Below are 18,462 nucleotides of genomic sequence, written 5' to 3'. Positions count from 1 at the left end.
CCCAAAGAAAAGGATCTAATGGAAGCAGCACTGAAGATGGTTATAAAAGATGAGCGGAGGTTGCTATGCAGATGGGAAGGAGAAGGCATTCTAGGCAAAAGGAACAATATGTACATGGGAACAGAAGCATCGAAAGTATGGTGGGCTCAGAGCACTGCAAAACACATCAGCATGATTGGGGTCTGTGGGAGAATAGTAGACAAAGTTGGAAAAGTGGTCTCGCATCAGATCACCAAAGGCCTTGCCAAAGAAGGTCATGCCAAAGAATTTGCATGTTATGCAATCAAATATTCAAATGTATTGTCTTTAATCACTAATTGTGTCCCATGTGGCAAATCTCATCTCTGCAAATGAAGAGCAGGGGCCGTGTCTTCTCTCTCTTTCATAGTGTCCATATTATTAACTACAGTGCTGCTATAAGCAACTGAAAACTATTTGTGGCATCGAAGTCCCATGAATAGCCTGAAAGACCCATGCGGGTGGCCATAAGCAAAGTTTCAAGAAACACCTCCCACAAAGAAATGAAAGGATCATGTAATAAGTTTATAAAGCATATAGAAGATGACCACAGGCCCAGGGGCTTCTTCATTCCATTTACTTACTGTCTGGCTGCTCTGTCCCAGAGGATAGATCTGAGGGGAGAAGCATGCACACAAAGCTACAATGACAAGTCAGAGTGCTCTCTGCAAGGGAGAACGGAAGCCCAGAGAAGACAGTTACCACTGGGTAGTGAAGAGCTTAGGCTAGGTGACCTTGAACCCAGCACTTGGATCTGTGTGATATTCTCAAGGGCACTAGTCCCCACCTCCCAGGACTGTGAGGAGTAAGTGCGGTGATGCACGTACAGGGTTGGCGCAACTCCTAGCACACAGTTAAGTGCTCCACGAATGTTAAATAGCAAACGGAAATTATTTGGAGCGGTCCAAAAAGGTTGCACAATGGAAATGACAGAAACTGCTCCGGAGACAAGCTGACTAGGAAACAAGGTGAGGAAGAGCATTCCAGGTGATGGGAACGGCACTTGCTCAGGGCAGAGGCTCTAAACTGCCTGGCAAGTTTGGGGAACTGGAAGTAAGTAGAGCGGGGGATGGGTTAGTGTCGAGTGGGGAGGGGCCGTGCGTGGGAGGGGCAGAAAGGGGCCAGCTGTAAAATGATGAGCCTGGACTTCATCTTGCAGGTGACGGGAAACCATGGAAGGACTGCCAGCAGAGGTGGCGTCTGTATTTTAGGGTACTCCTCCCAGGGGCTGGCAGTGTGGTGGGAAGGAGTGTAAGAAGCCCAGCTGCTGTAGAGATTAGCCAAGGAGAGGAACCAAATCACAGCACCCTGATTTCTGCCTACAGGACAAAGGGATTTCTAGTCCTTGGTGCACCCGGAAGGGTACTTGAAAAATACAGACACAGCAAGCTGAGCACAAGCAGAACACGGGTGAAAAGTGGGAAAGTTCTGAACAGGCTTTGGGAAAAGCAAGTGCATGTAATCAGAAGGAAGCTGGGCGGGGGGTGAGGAATCGGGTGTAGGTTTAGAAGAAAAACGGGCATCCTTCCTTCCCATTATTGGCACTGACCCAAGAATATATCTTTTAGAAGTTTATACAGCTGTATACTTAAAAACAAAAAGCTGTAAACTTAGCCCTCTCAGGTCACCTGGTCCTGGCTTTCTTTGCTATTTTCTCTAGTTTCTGGCTCTCTGTAGTTTCAATCAGAAATGCTTTGATAAAGACAGAAAGCAGTGCAGATGTAACTGCGTGCCTGCAATCAGTGAGCAAGCCCAGCTTTAGGCTAGGACAGGCATGAGAATGAGCCCTCACTCAGTGCACAAAAGAGGTGGAGATGGGACTAGGAAAATTAACAGACACTGTCCTCTCTGCTATTCAATATAGAAAGCATGTTCTGGACAGATGCTTGAATTCTCTAGGCAGATGAGAAGAAGAAAGGGCTGAGCTGGAGAGAGAAGTGATCTGAGAGGAAGCAGAGTGGGGGCCAGCGCACATGATCAAGCTTAACCACCTGCCACTGAGGAAGGTTTACACAGGAGACTGAAACCTTATGGTTACTGCTTATCCTAGAGCAGAATGCACTTGCAAACCACCTGCATCCTCCACCAGGGAGATTTATCACAACATCAAGGGCCCTTATTAAGATGGTCTCCCGGCAAGACCCATCAAGGAACATAAAAATGATCGTCCCTTTGACCCAGTAATCTCACTTCTGAAAATAATGCCCAAAGGGATGATTTAAAAGGAGAGAAGCTACTGGAATAAAGACCATTGCTGGCTGAGCCAAACAAAAAAGATGCCTATAGCCACTTCATTCCTAATACTGAAATAATGCACCCAGCCAACAACTGAGGAAGGGTGTAACAATGATGCAGATGAATCTGATGAACTATCAGGTACCAATTAAAAATATCTGAGCAGCTCAGTTTCAAACATGTTAAAAAAATTGTTTTAATGTTATATTTACATTGGTTACGTATACCTTAAAACTTATGCAGGTCTTTGGAAGCAGGGACAAAAAGCCTTTCCTAAGGTAAAGATCTTTGCAAATTATGAAAAAATGCTCAACATCAGGGAAATGCAAATCAAAACCACAATGGGGTATATCACATCACACCTGTCAGAATAACTATTATCAAAAGGACAAAAAATAACAGGTGTTGGGGAGAATTTGAAAAAACTGGAACCTTGGTACACAGTGGGAATGTAAACCGGTGCAGCCACTATGGAAAACAATATGGAGGCTCCTCAAAAAATTAAAAATCGAACTACCATATGATCCAGGAATTCCACTTCTGGGTATTTATCCAAAGAAAACAAAAACACTAACTGGAAAAGATATACGCAGTCATGTGTTAACTGCAGCATTATTTACAATAGCCAAGATATGGAAGCAACCTAAGTGTCCATCGATGGATGAACGGAGAAAGAAGATTTATATACACAGTGGAGTATTATTCAGCCACAAAAATAAGGAAATCTTGCCATATGCCACAACGCGGGTGGGCTCTGAGAGCATTACGCTAAGTGAAAGAAGTCAGAGAGGCAAGTACCCTATGATCTCTTACATGTGGAATCTAAAACAAATACAAAAACCAAGCTCACAGGGACAGAGAATAGATTGGTGGTTGCCACAGGCAGAGGATGGAATGGACGAAACGGATAAAGGGAGTCAAAAACTGCCAAGTTCCAGTTATCAAATAAGGAAGCCATGGGGATGTAATGTACAGGATGGTGACTACAGTTAACACTGGATTACATATTTGAAAGTTGCTAAGACAGTAGACTTCAGAAGTTCTCATCACAAGAAAAAGAATTCTGCAACTAGGTGTGGTGATGGATGATACCTAGACTTGTTATGGTGATCACTTCACGATACATACAAATATTAAACCATTATGGTGTACAATGAAACTAATATGTTGTATATAAATTATACCTTGATTAAAAAAAATGTATTGGTTACTGAAGACAGTAAATCTTGGGTCTCCTACAAAAACAGCAGTGCCATTCTCAGACATGTTTGTGACCTGGGAGAACTGGCTATGAGCAGAACCTATTTTTGTGTTTGTTTTTCATAAACAACCCTGAACAACATGTGCAGAGAGGTGTGGGGCAGGGAAGGGGCGATGAGGGGTCGAGTATCTAAAACTACTCCTCATATTCAAGTTCAAGGAAGCTTAATTGCTGATAACTCTCAGAAACAGAAACAGAGGGGCGGGTGCCTGAGTAGCTCAGACAATTAAGCATCCCACTTCAGCTTAGGTCGTGATTTCGTGGTTCCTGAGATGGAGCCCTACATCGGGCTCTGCACGGACAGTGTGGAGCCTGCTTGGGATTCTCTCTCTCCCTCTCTCTCTCTGCCCTTCCCCTACTTGCACACACATATACTCTCTCTCCCAAAATAAAAAAAAAACTAAAAAAAAAAAAAAAAAAAAAGAAACAGGAACAGAATACAATGTACCCCAAGGAAAATGCTTATCACCAGGCAAAACTGCCACCAAACAGGTGAGCTTTCAGAATTAGGAAGAACGTGGTAGTTAGAAATATGGAGAAAGAAATTTTTTAAATTAAGGATGAAAAAGAAGTAGTATTTCTGACCAATCCCGTCACTGAACAAACATACATTTACCATGCATGAATATATAAATGGAGCCCAGGATTTAAGAAACAGGGTAACAGATCAATATTGGGCCTGAATGACAGGTTTTCACTAAAACACCTTGCTTCATGCCATGAATTTTCCAGTTTTCCTAGACAATGATCTACACCCATCACATCAGTCTCTTCCCCACCAACCCCAAACTATAAACGTTAAGCTAGACGTTCACAACCTACACTAGCAAAATGCCTCACCAAGGCAAAGACCGTGCGGGAGGGCTGGGGGAGTTTCATTCTCTCTCCCAGTTTTCAGTGGGTCAACAAATTCTTTTCAATCATTATCACTTACCTTAGCCATGTTGTTTTTTACAGGAACTGCTTGGCATATAACTGACTTAGTTCAATTTACAGGCTAAAAAAGAAACTACACGCATACGGCGTGGCTAATCTATTTTGGGTTAACTGTAAAGACCAGTACCCACCCCTGCTCCAAATTCTAAATTCTACCGCCTCGTCTCTATGTCACAACAAGGTTAGCTGAAAACCATCCTGCAGGCTGCACTATGGCTTTAAGAAGAAATAAATGATCCCACAAGTCTTTGGCAAATGTATGGCTAAACATAGCAGAAATCTCATGTATATGGATTTAAAGTTTCTCCTTTGGGAATTTTGCAAGCAAACAAAATGATTTATTTAGCCAATTCAAATGAACTGTATCAAAACACACAAAAGCCTGGAGGAAAGATTACAATGAAAACAAGTAATTCAAAGCAATTTCTGATCCAAAACATTCCGCTTAGCTCTACAAAGATATGAATAAGGTGTGGTCATGTTTTCTGACAGATTTCACTGCTCCTTGCCTTCAAGTGAAACACTGCCATAATATCTTGAATGCTTAATGTATGCCTGGAAGAAATGTTTATCAGTCCTTTAGCTGCTAATGGGAGGAGTAGGTGTGGTCAGACCATAAAGTGTATATAAACAGATCATGTAGAGTTGTACTGTGCTGGACAGACAGTAGCCCTAGACATGTGTCTTTTGAGCATCTGAAATGTGGCTAGTATGACTAAGAACTAAAATTGTATTATGACTTAATATTGGATTCAGTTACTGGCAAACTTAAAAATGTTTGTCTTTTTGCAACAATGTGGATGTGTGAGTCTACTTTTTCCTGTATGTTTTATGACATATAAATACAGATCAAGTACTCCTGATGAAAACTTAGCATCCGAATTGAGATGTACCATGGGAGGATTTGCAGTTGATTTTGAACACTTGGTGTGAAAACAAATGTAAAATATTTCAGTATTTTTTTAATATGGAGTGTTGAAATATTTTGGATATACTAAATAAAGTATACAATAAAATTAATTACACTTTTGTAATGTGGGTCCCAGAAAACTGAAAATGACAGAGGGCTCTCATCCTATTTCTATGGGGCAGTGCTGTTCTAGACTGATGTGAAGTCTTGAGGACTTGAACGCCATCTGCTGGATACATGTGTACAAAATAGGCCCACAAGAACTGGTAAAACTAATTGTGTTAACACTTCAGCTCTGGGTCTGAAAAGGAAGAGGATGTTAACTGGGCTCATGAAACAACTACATGTATGCTAAGAGAGGATTAGAAATGTTTATATAGTCTTGAAATCCTAGAGGACATCCGACTTACAGTTATTAGTCGACAGTGACCATAAGCCAAAGGGCAGACTGCTTCGCCATCCACCCTAGGTTGGGCCATCCTGGGCAACGATGAAAGGTTATTTGGGGATCCTGCTCATGATGGCTACTCCCACAGGCCTGGGCTTACTGCTGTCTGGCTGGCCTTCCCGCCTGTTCTCCACAATCATCTCTCAAGCCCTTCTGCTCTACCTCATAAACACGTTCTTTCCATTGTTCTCATTTGTCTATTGTTTTTGTTCTTCCCTTCCATTTTTTTGTTTTCTTAGGATTCCAGTAAACTATTATTTCTATTTTTTCTCTCTAGTATTCCAATTTTCCTTTTTTGTCCCTCTCCCTTTGTACTACAAGCTGTTTCAGTTGGTTTTGTAGCTTTAGTTCCTATGTTTAGGTCTTTGATCCATTTTGACAATGAGTTGGTTTTGTTTATGGTCTGAGTTGTGGGTCCAAATTCATTCTTTTGCATGCAGATAGTTGTCCCAAAATCATCTGAAGAAACTATCCTTTACCTCATTGGATGGCCTTGGCACCACTGTCAAAACTCAACTGACCACAGAAATAAGGATTTATTTTTGGACTCAACGCTAGTCCATGGATCTAGGTCAGTACCGCACTGCTTTGATTCCTGTAGTTTGTAGTAAGTCTTGAAATGAGGAAGTGCGAGTCCTCCAACTTTGTTCTTTTTCAAGATTGTTTTGGATACTCTGCGTCTCTTCAATTCCATACCAATTTTAGCATCAGCTTATCAGGTTTTGCAAAAAATGTTACTGGGTCAGTTGATATTAATGTATATTTTTTAAAAAGAAGTATTTGCCTGGGACGCCTGGGTGGCTCAGTTGGTTAAGTGTCTGACTTCAGCTCAGGTCCTGATCTCATGGTTCACGAGTTCAAGCCCTGCATGGGGCTCTGTACTGAGAGCTCAGAGCCTGGAGCCTGCTTCAGAGTCTGTGTCTCCCTCTCTCTCTGCCCCTCCCCCACTCACGCTGTTTCTCAAAAAATAAACATTAAAAAAATTTTTTTTGAAGAGGTATTTGCCTGATCAGGCTGACAGAATGACCCCTAGTAGGGCAGGCAACTTTGCCTTTGACATGGAGTTCAGAAGTTAAGTTTGCAAGAATATGGGATTTTCATCTAATACTATTTGATAACTGGGACAAGACTGAGAGCAGATGGCACTGGAGAAAGTGAGGCTAGAGCAAACATGAGCCTAAATAAACTGCCCTGAAGTCCCAGAGCTGCCATACGGATGCTACATGACCTTGGACAAGTCATTGACCTTCTCTGCACTGCAGTTTGCAATCTGTAATGAGAAGGGGGCATTCCCATCAATACCACTGAGACTATGTGCATCAGAGCCCCAAGAGTGCAGGCTCCTTCTGGTACCTGAAAGACCTGCTCTAGCACATTCTTACAGGGAGTCCTATGGGCCAACTCCCACTGCTTGTCTGCAGCTGTAAAGACACGGAGGTGCAGCGGGCACAGGAAATGCTTCTGGAGTTCTGCTCATTGTTAGTAAAGACAAAGGGACCTCCCTCCTCTTACTCCAGCTCAGGTCTATTCCAATCAGACTTCTGAGGTGACTTGGCTCCTGAGAGTGATGAGGGCCTACAGTGGACGCAACAGAGAGGCAGGCCCAGCTGAAAAACTAACCCTTAAGCTAAGAAGCATCTCACTCTCTGACCAGGCTGAGCAGCCTCCACATGTGCCCCAGGGACTCTACACACACTTACCGAATGCCCACTAGGCATGTGTGGTGACAACCATCATTTAGGATGGGATGACAAGATAAGTGACTTCACCCTCTACCTTTCTGGATTATGAAGTTCTCCTCTCTGGTCTTATTTCAAATGTTATTACTTAATAGTCCACCAGCTTCATGGTCCTCTTGGAGACTAGATCACTTTGCCCCACAGTGTCCCCTCATTTGCCACTTTGACAGCCTAACACACCTCCCGACAGATACGGAATTGATATGGAAGCTGAATCCTTGGAACAAAGAAAGCTGCACTCTAGTATCTGCAAAAGGAAAGGAACGGAACCCTTAAATCTAGGTAAGCCAAGGAAGTGGTTATGAAACAGGGTTATGAGCTCTTCGGGGTCGTACATGACAGCTTACACATAAATCCAGAAGGACAGGGCTCCATATCAATTAGAAAAAAATGAACAGCCAAGTGGCCACAGAATTCCCATGGTACCATTCACTTTCTTCCTTGCTGACAGACAAATCCAACCTGAAGTCTGTGTCTTCCAGGGAAAGGATGGGAGGAAACAGGTACAATTCAGTCCCTAAAATTAAATTATCTTCCCCGATTTAGGAGAAGAAGGCACTATCCACAGTAGAGACCCAAATCAGAACGGTTTGGAAGTTCATGTCACTTGTTTGTAATATGATATCATATCGTCCAGAGTTTCAAAAGTGACTGTCGGGGCTCGTGGTGGGCTGCTGGGGGCAGGAGTGGATGGTGGATGTGAACAGCCAGTGTCACGACTCTGGCCAGAGCACGGTCCCGGGTCGCTCGGTGCAGCTGCAGGTCTGCTCCACGTCTCGCTACTGAGGGAAGCAGTTCTCTTTTGACCCACAAAGTAATCCGATGGTGGGGCAAACTCAGGATCTCTCTCAGCCCGGAGATCTGACTGCCTCTTCGACCAGAACCCAAAGGAAAACTCTAATAAAAATAAGAAAGAGTATTATTAGAAGTAAAGACCAAATCAGTTGAATTTTTATTGTTATTACTTTTCGATTATTACATATACTTCTTAAATGCCAACTCCCATTCTCTGGAGGAGATAGCAAGGAAAGCAATAATATAATACAAGGTATACGTAAGGCCTACAAAAATATAAGGAAGCAGCAGGCTAAGCAAAGGGAGTGACTACTTCCAGATGGGGAAGATTCAAGGAAGGCTCTGGCGGAGAAGGCTGGTAGCTTCTGGAAGTATTGCCAAAAAGGCACTAAAATTACATCTGAGAGAGAAATACAGAAAAACCAAACACTCAAATCATTTGCTAGACATAACGTAGGTACTTCACAACAAAATACAAATTTTGGCCTTTACTGAGTTTTAGAAGACAAGAAAGTCCAAATCTCATTTGGCATTTCATCTCTATTTCTAACTAGCACTAACCAAATGCACTGGCCTATTTGCCTTTGAGTCTTGGATCTCATCAGCTCAAACAGGGTGAGCTAATGCACTACTGTAACAATCTTGTTCAAAGAGGCATAAATCCTGGTCTCCCCCAACAAGAAGCTGCTGTGGGCATCATGGTAGATTTACAGAAATAATTTACGGAAAAATCTGCATGACCCAACAGAACCATACGTGAATCCAGGTGAATCCTGTGGCATGCAGACTATTTTCAACTAAACGTAAAGGAGGCTGCTAAAAACACAGAGGACGTTGAAATACCAAACCTTGTAAGATTTTTAAAAGTGGCTCCTGAGAAAGGGCATTCCAAAGCTGTAAAGCCACATGAGGGTAGCACAAATTTTTAAAAACTTCCCTCAGTGCTTCTAAAACAAATTGTCCTTTTGAAATGACCTGTTGTAGACCCTGGTCTTTTATAATCACACTTTCTAGTGTCCCTGTTTACAAACAGCTAGGGTCTGGGTACTGAGAAGAAACAGTTCAAAGATCTGGAGAGTTCCGTGAGCCTCAAAAGCCTCTACACTAAGACTCATGAGAATCACACTCTGAGATGAACTGGAAAAGTCTGTGCAAGGCCTGTTTAGAACCCGCCCCCCCACCCCTTACCTTTTCCTCTGTCCCACTCTCGGACATGCGGCACTCCCGGGCGGGTATCCTTCCTCTCCTGAACGATGACTTCCACTTTGCTACTCTGGGCAGCAGTACGTGGGGTTGGCACAGCCTCTGGTTCTGGTGGCAAAGGCCCAATAACATCTATTTTTTTGCAAGAGAATAAGACATCACTATAATAAAACTTAAAGCTATTATTAAAATAAACATTAAATAGAACATGCTCATCTTGAGAGTAAAAGTAACAGCCAGTATTTAATGAGCACCTATTTTGGCCCAGGGAGTGAACTAAGTACCTTGTGTACAATAGTTTGTGTAATTCTTATAATAACCGTCATAAAGTCAGGGTTAGTATTCCTATTTTATAAATGAGGAAAATTAAGCTCAGAAATGCTACACAGGTAGAAGGTGACAAGAGCCAGGATCCGAACCCAGGTGGGATGGATTTCAAAGTCTCTGTGCTTCCCACTATGCCACCCTGCTTCCCCAGACCGACAACTGAAGGACCAGAAACCCCCAGCTACTCCACTAAAATAAGAGTCTCAGACAAAGCAAGAGAACTTGGAGTGACAAAGAGCTGGGGTGTGGCAGTGGGCTGTAGGCTCTTCACCTTTGGCTAGATTTTAAAAGAAAGTGGATTTTTCAAAAAACACTGTGTGGCGCTCCACATCTTGTAGAGATGACAGATGTTCAGGAGTAGAGCAAAAAATAGAGAAACAATATGCAGAGCTTAACATGTTACAGGAACACAGCATTTATACAAAACTAAACAGATGATCTTCCAATTCCTAAATGTTTCTTGTCTCCTTTCAAAGCTAAACTGAAGCTGTGTTCAGAATAGAAAATGGCCGATGGCTTAGCACAAGGCTTCCATGTGAGCAGGAGAGGCTTGTATAACATGCTCCTGATACCCACACTCACCTTTTTCGTTTTGGGAATGGAACGCCCTGCCCCCAGTTTCAGTAAGAGATGTGGCCACCTCGCTAGATAGGCCATTCCCCAGGGGCCCCTGCAGCTGCATTCAGGCCAGTGGGTTGTAAATGCATGGTTGTGTGGGCCTTCCAATTCACATTCCTAAAGAAGCAACAGGTTCCTCTCCCCTCTTTCCCGCTTCCCTAGGGCTGGACCATGAACAGGTGGTAGGGAGCAAGCTTCCACCCTGCAGGTAGAGCATCACTCTAGGAACGGCAGAAGCAGGAAAACAGGAGGAAGCTGGGGACTGGGTGACCACGTGGGGCAGAGCTACTACCTGCCTAGACACCCACCACCTCCAAAGGATTAAAACCAAAAATAGACTTCCAGCTCGTTGGAGCCAGTCCATGCAGGAGTCTCAGGAATGGCAGTGAAGCCCAGACTAGGGTAGCTCATGCAGCAAGCAGAAGCCTTCAGGGACACAACATGCCATGTGGTGTTTCCACGTGTTGTGACAGTCCTTTCAGAAGCTGTCTATACTCGTAAATTCTTTCCTTTCTTACGTGACTTTGTGAATATATTTCTCCTTTAAAATAAATTAATGCACAATAACCAAAAAAACTTATAGCCATAGCAAAAGAAACCAAGTCTAAAATGTGTGTGTACAACAAAATTCTATCTTAAAACATCTTTGCTCTAAGTGAAGTCTCGTTTACTAAGCCAGGCCCTTCTATGAAGTAACACAATGTCCTGTTCGTTAATATTCTTGTCTCTATAAAAAGATTCTTTCGCGTGTCATTCTGCACCACGTGTATTATAAAAAACTGCTCCTGGCAGTATCCCAAAGGTACCCTGCTTGCTTAGAGAATAAAACTAAATGGCTCATTTCCAGATTGTCAGTCCTGTTCACTGAGACATCAGTGGAACTAAAGATTTTCCTTTTGAAGTTCAGACACAATGAGCCACGATATACCTTTGTTTTCTTCCTCTGCTCCATCTTCTTTTGACTTTTTCATCTTTTTTTGTCGGAGTTTAGCAAGCCTTGCTTCTAACATAGCCTTTCGCTTTTCCTTTATGTTCTCTCGTTTTGTTCTCTGATCTGTTGTCTGAATATAACAGAAAATTAGAAATTTACTGTAAATCAAATTCACAATATTTCTTCTCAAATTAAAATTATTAAAAGTGAATTTAAAGGATTAAATATTAATTTTATCTTAAAAAACAGACTAATTAATTGATTTCAGGCCACCACTAGGCAGCTAGCCTTGAGCTCTTCAAAACAGAGACCTAGGAGGCCCTCTTATACAAGTCCTCTGGCATGTTTTCTAAGTTTAGCGAGTGTTCACAGAGCGCCCTGGAATGCTTCACGTTCAAGGAAACCAACCAATTCTGTTCTACTCCTTAATCCCTTAAATAAATCCCTTAAATAACTCTCTATTTTCTTACCCAGGCCACTCTAAAAGTACCATATTTAAAACCAAATTTAAAACATCAAAGTTATATAAGTTAGTTCTAAGCAGCTATAATTTTAAAGTCTGGAACACCAAAATAGAATAGCAATTACATTCATAAAACTATAATAGCATTCTGATACTGATAAATGCTTATTGATAAAACTGTCACTATTTGCAGAAGACGGGATGTTATATATAGAAACCCTAAAGACACCAACCAAAAAACTGTTGGAACTAATAAATGAATTCAGTGAAGTTGCAAGATACAAAAGCAATATACAAAAATCTGTTATGTTTCTATACGCTAGTAACAAACTATCAGAAAAAGAATTAAGAAGACATTCCCATTTATAATTACATCAAAAAGAATAAAATGCTTAGGAATAAATTTAACCTAGGAGGTAAAAGACTTGTACTCTGAAAACTATAAAGCAACAATGAAAGAAACTGAAGAAGACACAAAGAAATGGAAAAATATAGCATGCTCATAGACTGGAAGAATGAATATTAATAAAACATCCATATTATCCAAAGCAATCTACGATTCAATGCAATCTCTATCAAAATTGCAACAAGTATTTTTCACAATAGAACAAACAATGCTAAAATTTGTATGGAAACACTAAAGACCATGAATAAGCATTCTTGAGAAAGAAAAAAAAAAACTGGAAGCCTCAGACTTCCTGATTTCAAACTATATTACAAAGCTATAGTAATCAAAGCAGTTAGGCACTGGCATAGAAACAGACACAAAGATCAGTGGAACAGAAAAGAGAACCCAGAAATAAAGCCAAGCATACACAGTCAATTGATTTATGACGAAGGAGCCAATAATATGCAATGGGGAAAAGACAATCTCTTTAATAAATCATGTGAGAAAAAAGGAACAGGCAGGTGCAAAGAGTGAAACTGGACAGCTATCTTACACCATATACAAAAATTAACCCAAAATGGACTAAAGACTTGAACACAAGACTCCAAACTATAAAACGTCTTGAAGAAAATATAGGCCATAAGCTCCTTAACATCAGTCTTGGCAATGACTTTTTGGATCTGACACTAAAAGCAAAGGCAAGAAAAGCAAAAACAAACAAGTGGGACTATATCTAACTAAAAACTTCTGCACAGCAAAGGAACCCATCAACAAAATGAAAGACAACCTACTGGATGGGAGATATATTTGCAAATCATATTATCGGATAAGGGATTAATATATACATTAAAACAGTCCGATTAAAAAACAGGCAGGTAATTTGAACAGACATTTTTCCAAAAATACATACAGATGGCTAACAGACACATGAACAGATGCTAAATATCACTGATCATCAGGGAAATGCAAACCTAAAACCATAATGAGCTTTCATCTCGTACCTATTAGAATGACTATTATCAAAAAGACTAGAAACAACAAATGTTGGCAAGGATGTAAAGAAAGGGGAACACTTGTGCATTGTTGGTAGGCACGTAAATAGGTGCAGGCACTATGGAAAACAGTATAGAGGTTCCTCAAAAAATTAACCATATGATCCAGTGATTCCAGTTCCGCTTATTTATCTGAAGAAAATGAAAATGCTAACTCAAAAAGATATCTGCATCCCCATGTTCACTGCAGAATTATGTACAACAGCCAAGACATGGAAACAACCTAAGTGTGTATCAATGGATGAATGGATACAGAAGGGGTGGGAGGAATGGAATATTACTCAGCCATAAAAAAGAAGTATATTTTGTCATTTGAACCAGATGGATGGACCTTGAGAACATTATACTAAATGAGATAAGTCAGACAGGAAAAGACAAATACTGCATGATCTCACTTATATGTGGAATCTAACCCCCTTCCCTAAGGAAAAAAAAAAACAAAGACAAATATAAGCTTATAGATACAGAGAACAGATTGGTGGTTAAAAGAAGTGAGGGTAGGGGGTGGACAAAATGGGTGACAGGAATCGAAAGGTATTTAAACTTCCACTTATAAAATAAGTCAGTCATGGGGATGTAATGTAAAACATGGCAATCACAGTTAATAATACTGTAATGCATATTTGAACGTTGCTAAGACAGTACATCTTAAAAGTTCTCATCACAAAAAAAAAAATTTTTAACTATGTATAGTGACAGATAGTAACTAAACTTAATGTGACAATCAATTTGCTATATACACAAATACTGAATAAGTATATTGTATACCTGAAACTAACATAATGTTATGTGTTAATTATACATCAATTAAAAAGTAATAATACAGTATCTGGTTTATGGCCACAATATTTACTAATTATCAGAAATATTAATCTTTAATAAAATGGAAAGTTTATTTAATGTACTTTTATCCATCACTGCTCTGAATATTAACTATTAAATAAATATTTTTTAAAAAAGGCCAGGGCGCCTGGGTGGTTCAGTCGGTTAAGTGTCCGACTTTGGCTCAGGTCATAATCTCATGATCTGTGAGTTCGAGCCCTGCGTCGGGCTCTGTTCTGACAGCTCAGAGCCTGGAGCCTGTTTCAGATTCTGCGTCTCTCTCTCTCTCTGACCCTCCCCCATTCATGCTCTGTCTCTGTCTCAAAAATAAATAAATGTTACAAAAAAAATTTTTTTTAAAAGGCCATTTTGAGTATCAATTTAAAAAATAGACCATTTCCATAATATGGTCCAACAAGAAACAAACCGCTCTCAAATACTTAACATCAATTCTGAATTTAATTTTTACCTGTTCACGTAGCATCTCTAATGTTTTCATCTGCTTGTTTCTCAACTCTTTATCTCGGGCAAAGGCAAAATATCCAACACCAAGTTGCCGGGCCTCTGAAATAAGTCACAATTTTTCAGAAGATTAGAGTTCCCTGATTAACAAATTAGAGTCAGGCTAAATTTCCAATGAAGGCAAAAAGAAACACAGTAATATTTGACACAAGTTTAAAAAAAAAGGCAGTTAAGCCAAAAAGATCTCCTGCTTATGATTAGCAGGCCCTCTGTTAGAAAGATATTCCCAACAAGAGTATTTTTTAGGCTATAAAGCAAACAAAGGGGATATTTTCAATTCCAAATCAGAATCTTTTATTTCTATGTAAGAGCTACAGCTTTATGAATATTTCCCTTTATGCTTGCCATTAGTCCAAAAAAAAAAAAAAAAGATTTAAAAAGCTGCAAGATGATTATACCATTTTCACGAATGTCTTCATAATGTATGGGCCCCATCGGCCTTTTCAAGGCCTCTCTTTCTTCTTCCTCCCATTGCTGGCGCTGAAGTTCTTTTCTCATATCTTCAGATAATAAGGTTTTCTCATTAGCAGGACTAACGAAACTAGTAGGGGGACAGAGCAAAGCTATATTTAGGTAAGAGCTGTGAGACAGCAATACTTCAGTTCAGTAAGCTGGATCATGGACAAGTAATTCTAGCTGATAAGGTAATTCCTTACAGAATTTTCTGACCCACAATACCACTGGGAAACTGCAAAAACTGTTTTCATCTTTCTTTAATTAAGCAGCTGACTTGTTACATTAGTGCAACAGAATCTTGCCTCAGCACTTGAGACAAACCACTTTCCTTCCCATCCCCTTCTGGGCTAAAGGGGAAGAAGAAGCCAGGGCCTTGGCTGCATGGTCAGCTGCGTAACACTGCAGCCAGGCAGTGTCTCCTGTCCCGTGTCAGGCGGCTCAGGGCTCCTGCACTTCCTTCCTTGTGCTGAGCCCAGGCCGATCTGAACCTGAAGGACTTGGACAAGGTGGACTTTCCACATCAAAACTGCCCTTGGTGAGGGGAATTTTATTCCCTGGAGTGTACTAGCAAGTTATCTCTTAGATGTCTCTGGCCCTAAAGGAAAAAATCCAGCAATAAGGCCCTTGCTTCAAAATAAAAATCAGTATAAAGTTAATAAGCTAACCACCTCCGTGCTCTCACTTGCTATGGGATAACCAAGTACATATTCCTAAATATCTTTCTCCACAAAGGTTTGTTTATTGGTTTGGGCTCATTCTATATTTTTAACTCTGATAATCAGACACCCTTCCAAGTAAACAGATATAGCTTCCAACTCATCCCTTTCAGTAGCTACACAATACGGATGATCAACTATTCAGGTTGTTCCCTGAGTGTGGATTATGTGTGTGTGCTAACCATAGAAGAGTTCTTCAGCAAATATTCTTACGCATCAAGAAAAAAACCTTCTTACTGGACCATCAAGACAATGAGCTAAAAGCAGCCTCACCCATAAAACAATCCCTATGTCTGCATTTCAGACCTGGGCAGAGGTTTGCATATCACATACTTACAGCCTCCCCTGAAGATTTTTATCCATCTCCAGCAGATCTGGCAAATCCTTTTTCATACAGCGGCGAGATCGCCCTAAAGAATCCACATAATCCACCCTAAAATAAAAGTGAAAACATGTGAAGAAGGCTTTGTACATGACATATGGTTCCTTAAGTTACAGACTAGGTGCACAGTAAAAAAGTAATGTAAGCTTCACTACCAAGAAACACTCTCAACCCTGAGAGACCATAACCACGGATAAGAACATGTTTTTTTTTAAGTTGACACACAATAAGCTCATTGTGCCCTCTGTTAAACCTTAGTTTTAGAAAATGCAGAAAATGATTGATCATATATGTCTGTGATTTAATACAAGGGTGCCTGGTGGCTTAGTCGGTCAAGCGTCCGACTTTGGCTCAGGTCATGATCTCACAGTTCATGAGTTGGAGGCCCACATCGGGCTCTGCACTGACAGCTCAGGGCCTGGAGCCTGCTTCGGATTCTGTGTCTCCCTCTCTCTCTCTCTGCCCCTCCCCTGCTTGTGTGCATGTTCTCTTGCTCTCTCCCAAAAATAAACATTTAAAAAAATAAATAAAATAAAAACACCCCACACAGACCCTTGCCGCAATACCTCAGAACTTCCTTCAGTCTGGTTTAGACAATTCCACATATTTTACCAGCATAACTTTGCTCTGTACCATGCTCAACCTGCTCATTTTCTCAGTCTTTGCAAACCTGACTTTTTATTCTTTCTTTTACTTCTTCTAATTGGTACAGCTCCTTCCAATTAGAAATTTCTCAAGTCAGGATTACTATGAGGACTCATTAATTAGGAGGAAGCCAAGCAACACACATTTTGTACTGCAAAAGCAGCTCAGTGGTGGGCCAGTCTATTATCTTTTACTTTTAGTTCCGCTTTCTTTAGCTTTGCCCAAACCAGACAGAAGTTACAGTCAGGGGAACCAGGCAGACATCAAGGCAAAACGAAATACTCCTACTTCCAACAGGAAATATGGACGGATTTTCATGGAAAACATTTCAACTGCATTATGATGCAACAGATTTATTGTTTAATTATGGGCAAGGAATTGCCTATAGCCTTTAGCAGGGGGCTAAAAACACAGAAAGGGGTCAGTACTGCTGGTGCAACTCAAGATCAGAGTCTCATGTATGTGGCTCTGCCTTTGTTGGCAATTTCTTTCCTCTTACACGTGCTGATTCCAATTGTTAGCCCATGACTTGAAAACTGAATGTCTGGGAATCTATTACTATAGTCCTGACGCTGATTGCTGTGAGAAATAAAACCTCCAACTGCAGAAGGCAGTTTCTTTCTTCCTCCCTCCCCCCTCTGCTTTTTTTAATGAATAGAGAAATAAAATCATCTAGCCAGATGGTCTGAGTAATTATTTACAGTATTTTTGCGGAAAGATTTTCCACCACCTGGAACTTAACTACCAAAAGGATTTTACAAGTAGCTACAATTCTGGAGCTTAATTTAAAAACAAAAAAAGTGTCAGAACTGCTTGCGGTGCGTCTTCCTTCACCATATGGTGGCATGTGACACCTTCAATTGCCCTCCAAACTCTTCAAATCACTGACAAATTGCTAGTAATCATACAAGCATTAGGAAGAAAAAAAAAGACATTAAACCTTTCAAAGGAGATGAGATTTCTGCTATGAAAAGCAATCATAGGCTATTCTGTTTCTGGAGAAGGTCTCTAAAATGTACAGATCCCCTCAAAACAGAAGTGGCAAGACAGTAGTCAGCAAGTGCTCTATGTAATCAGCAATCACTGAACAAGCTCCAGGAAAACAATTACTTGAGGTACAAGAGTAATATGGCAGGGCTCAGAGTCATGGCATCTTCAAAGCGCTCTCAGGGAGAGTTAAGGCCCGTGCCCATGAAACGCTTCCTAACATCAGCAGGGAGGATATAAGAAGTACCAAAGTTTTGCCTCGAATTTTTTTTCTAGTAACGAGGCCAGTTGTGTGTCAATAATAAAGAGAAGCTAAGACCCAAAGGAGTCGGAAGCATATCTAAGTGCTACCAGATTTCGGGTGAGGGAGAAATCGCTCATACTGGAAACGATGAGGAAAAGCATCAGTAGAAGAGACTACGTCGTATGTGCTTCTCTTTGGGTTGCTTTTAACAAGTATGCAGCCAGAAAACCTAGCCCAAATGTAAATTTTTAGAAAGCAGATAACATCTGTTCTATCCCAATGTCATGTTATTTCCAGACAACGTGGACACCCTCGGTAGTATGAAGATGTGAGGTCCCTGCAATCCTCAGTAGCCGGACCTGCT

General features: G+C 40.9%; 2 protein-coding genes across 7 annotated transcripts in view; both read right to left on the bottom strand.

Annotated features, from left to right (window-relative positions):
* The window catches only part of CA2H3orf20 (chromosome A2 C3orf20 homolog), a 97,700-nt gene extending 91,865 nt beyond the window's left edge, over positions 1–5,835 (bottom strand). For 4 of the 5 annotated variants that reach the window (XM_053218900.1, XM_053218903.1, XM_053218902.1 and 1 more), the window contains exon 1: positions 4,449–4,637. The gene's annotated coding sequence lies outside the window, so the exon portion shown is untranslated. Of the gene's footprint in view, positions 1–4,448; positions 4,638–5,770 lie in introns of those variants that run through there. The other variant, XM_053218901.1, reaches the window with a different exon arrangement.
* CCDC174 (coiled-coil domain containing 174) overlaps positions 1–18,462 on the bottom strand; it is a 32,152-nt gene that overhangs the window by 1,536 nt on the left and 12,154 nt on the right. The window contains exons 6-11 of one of the 2 annotated variants that reach the window (XR_008296997.1): positions 16,178–16,273; positions 15,067–15,209; positions 14,616–14,710; positions 11,419–11,551; positions 9,531–9,677; positions 5,771–8,444 (exon numbers count right to left, since the gene is read on the bottom strand). Coding sequence is in view for 1 of the 2 variants with exons in the window: in XM_015076433.3 (XP_014931919.2) it covers positions 8,146–8,444; positions 9,531–9,677; positions 11,419–11,551; positions 14,616–14,710; positions 15,067–15,209; positions 16,178–16,273 (913 nt within the window). In the remaining variant the exon portion in view is untranslated. Of the gene's footprint in view, positions 1–4,766; positions 8,445–9,530; positions 9,678–11,418; positions 11,552–14,615; positions 14,711–15,066; positions 15,210–16,177; positions 16,274–18,462 lie in introns of those variants that run through there. The other variant, XM_015076433.3, reaches the window with a different exon arrangement.

The sequence above is a fragment of the Acinonyx jubatus genome, chromosome A2 (genome assembly GCF_027475565.1).
Source record: "Acinonyx jubatus isolate Ajub_Pintada_27869175 chromosome A2, VMU_Ajub_asm_v1.0, whole genome shotgun sequence".
Classification (NCBI taxonomy): domain Eukaryota; kingdom Metazoa; phylum Chordata; class Mammalia; order Carnivora; family Felidae; genus Acinonyx; species Acinonyx jubatus.
This window is presented reverse-complemented; position numbering and strand designations above follow the sequence as displayed.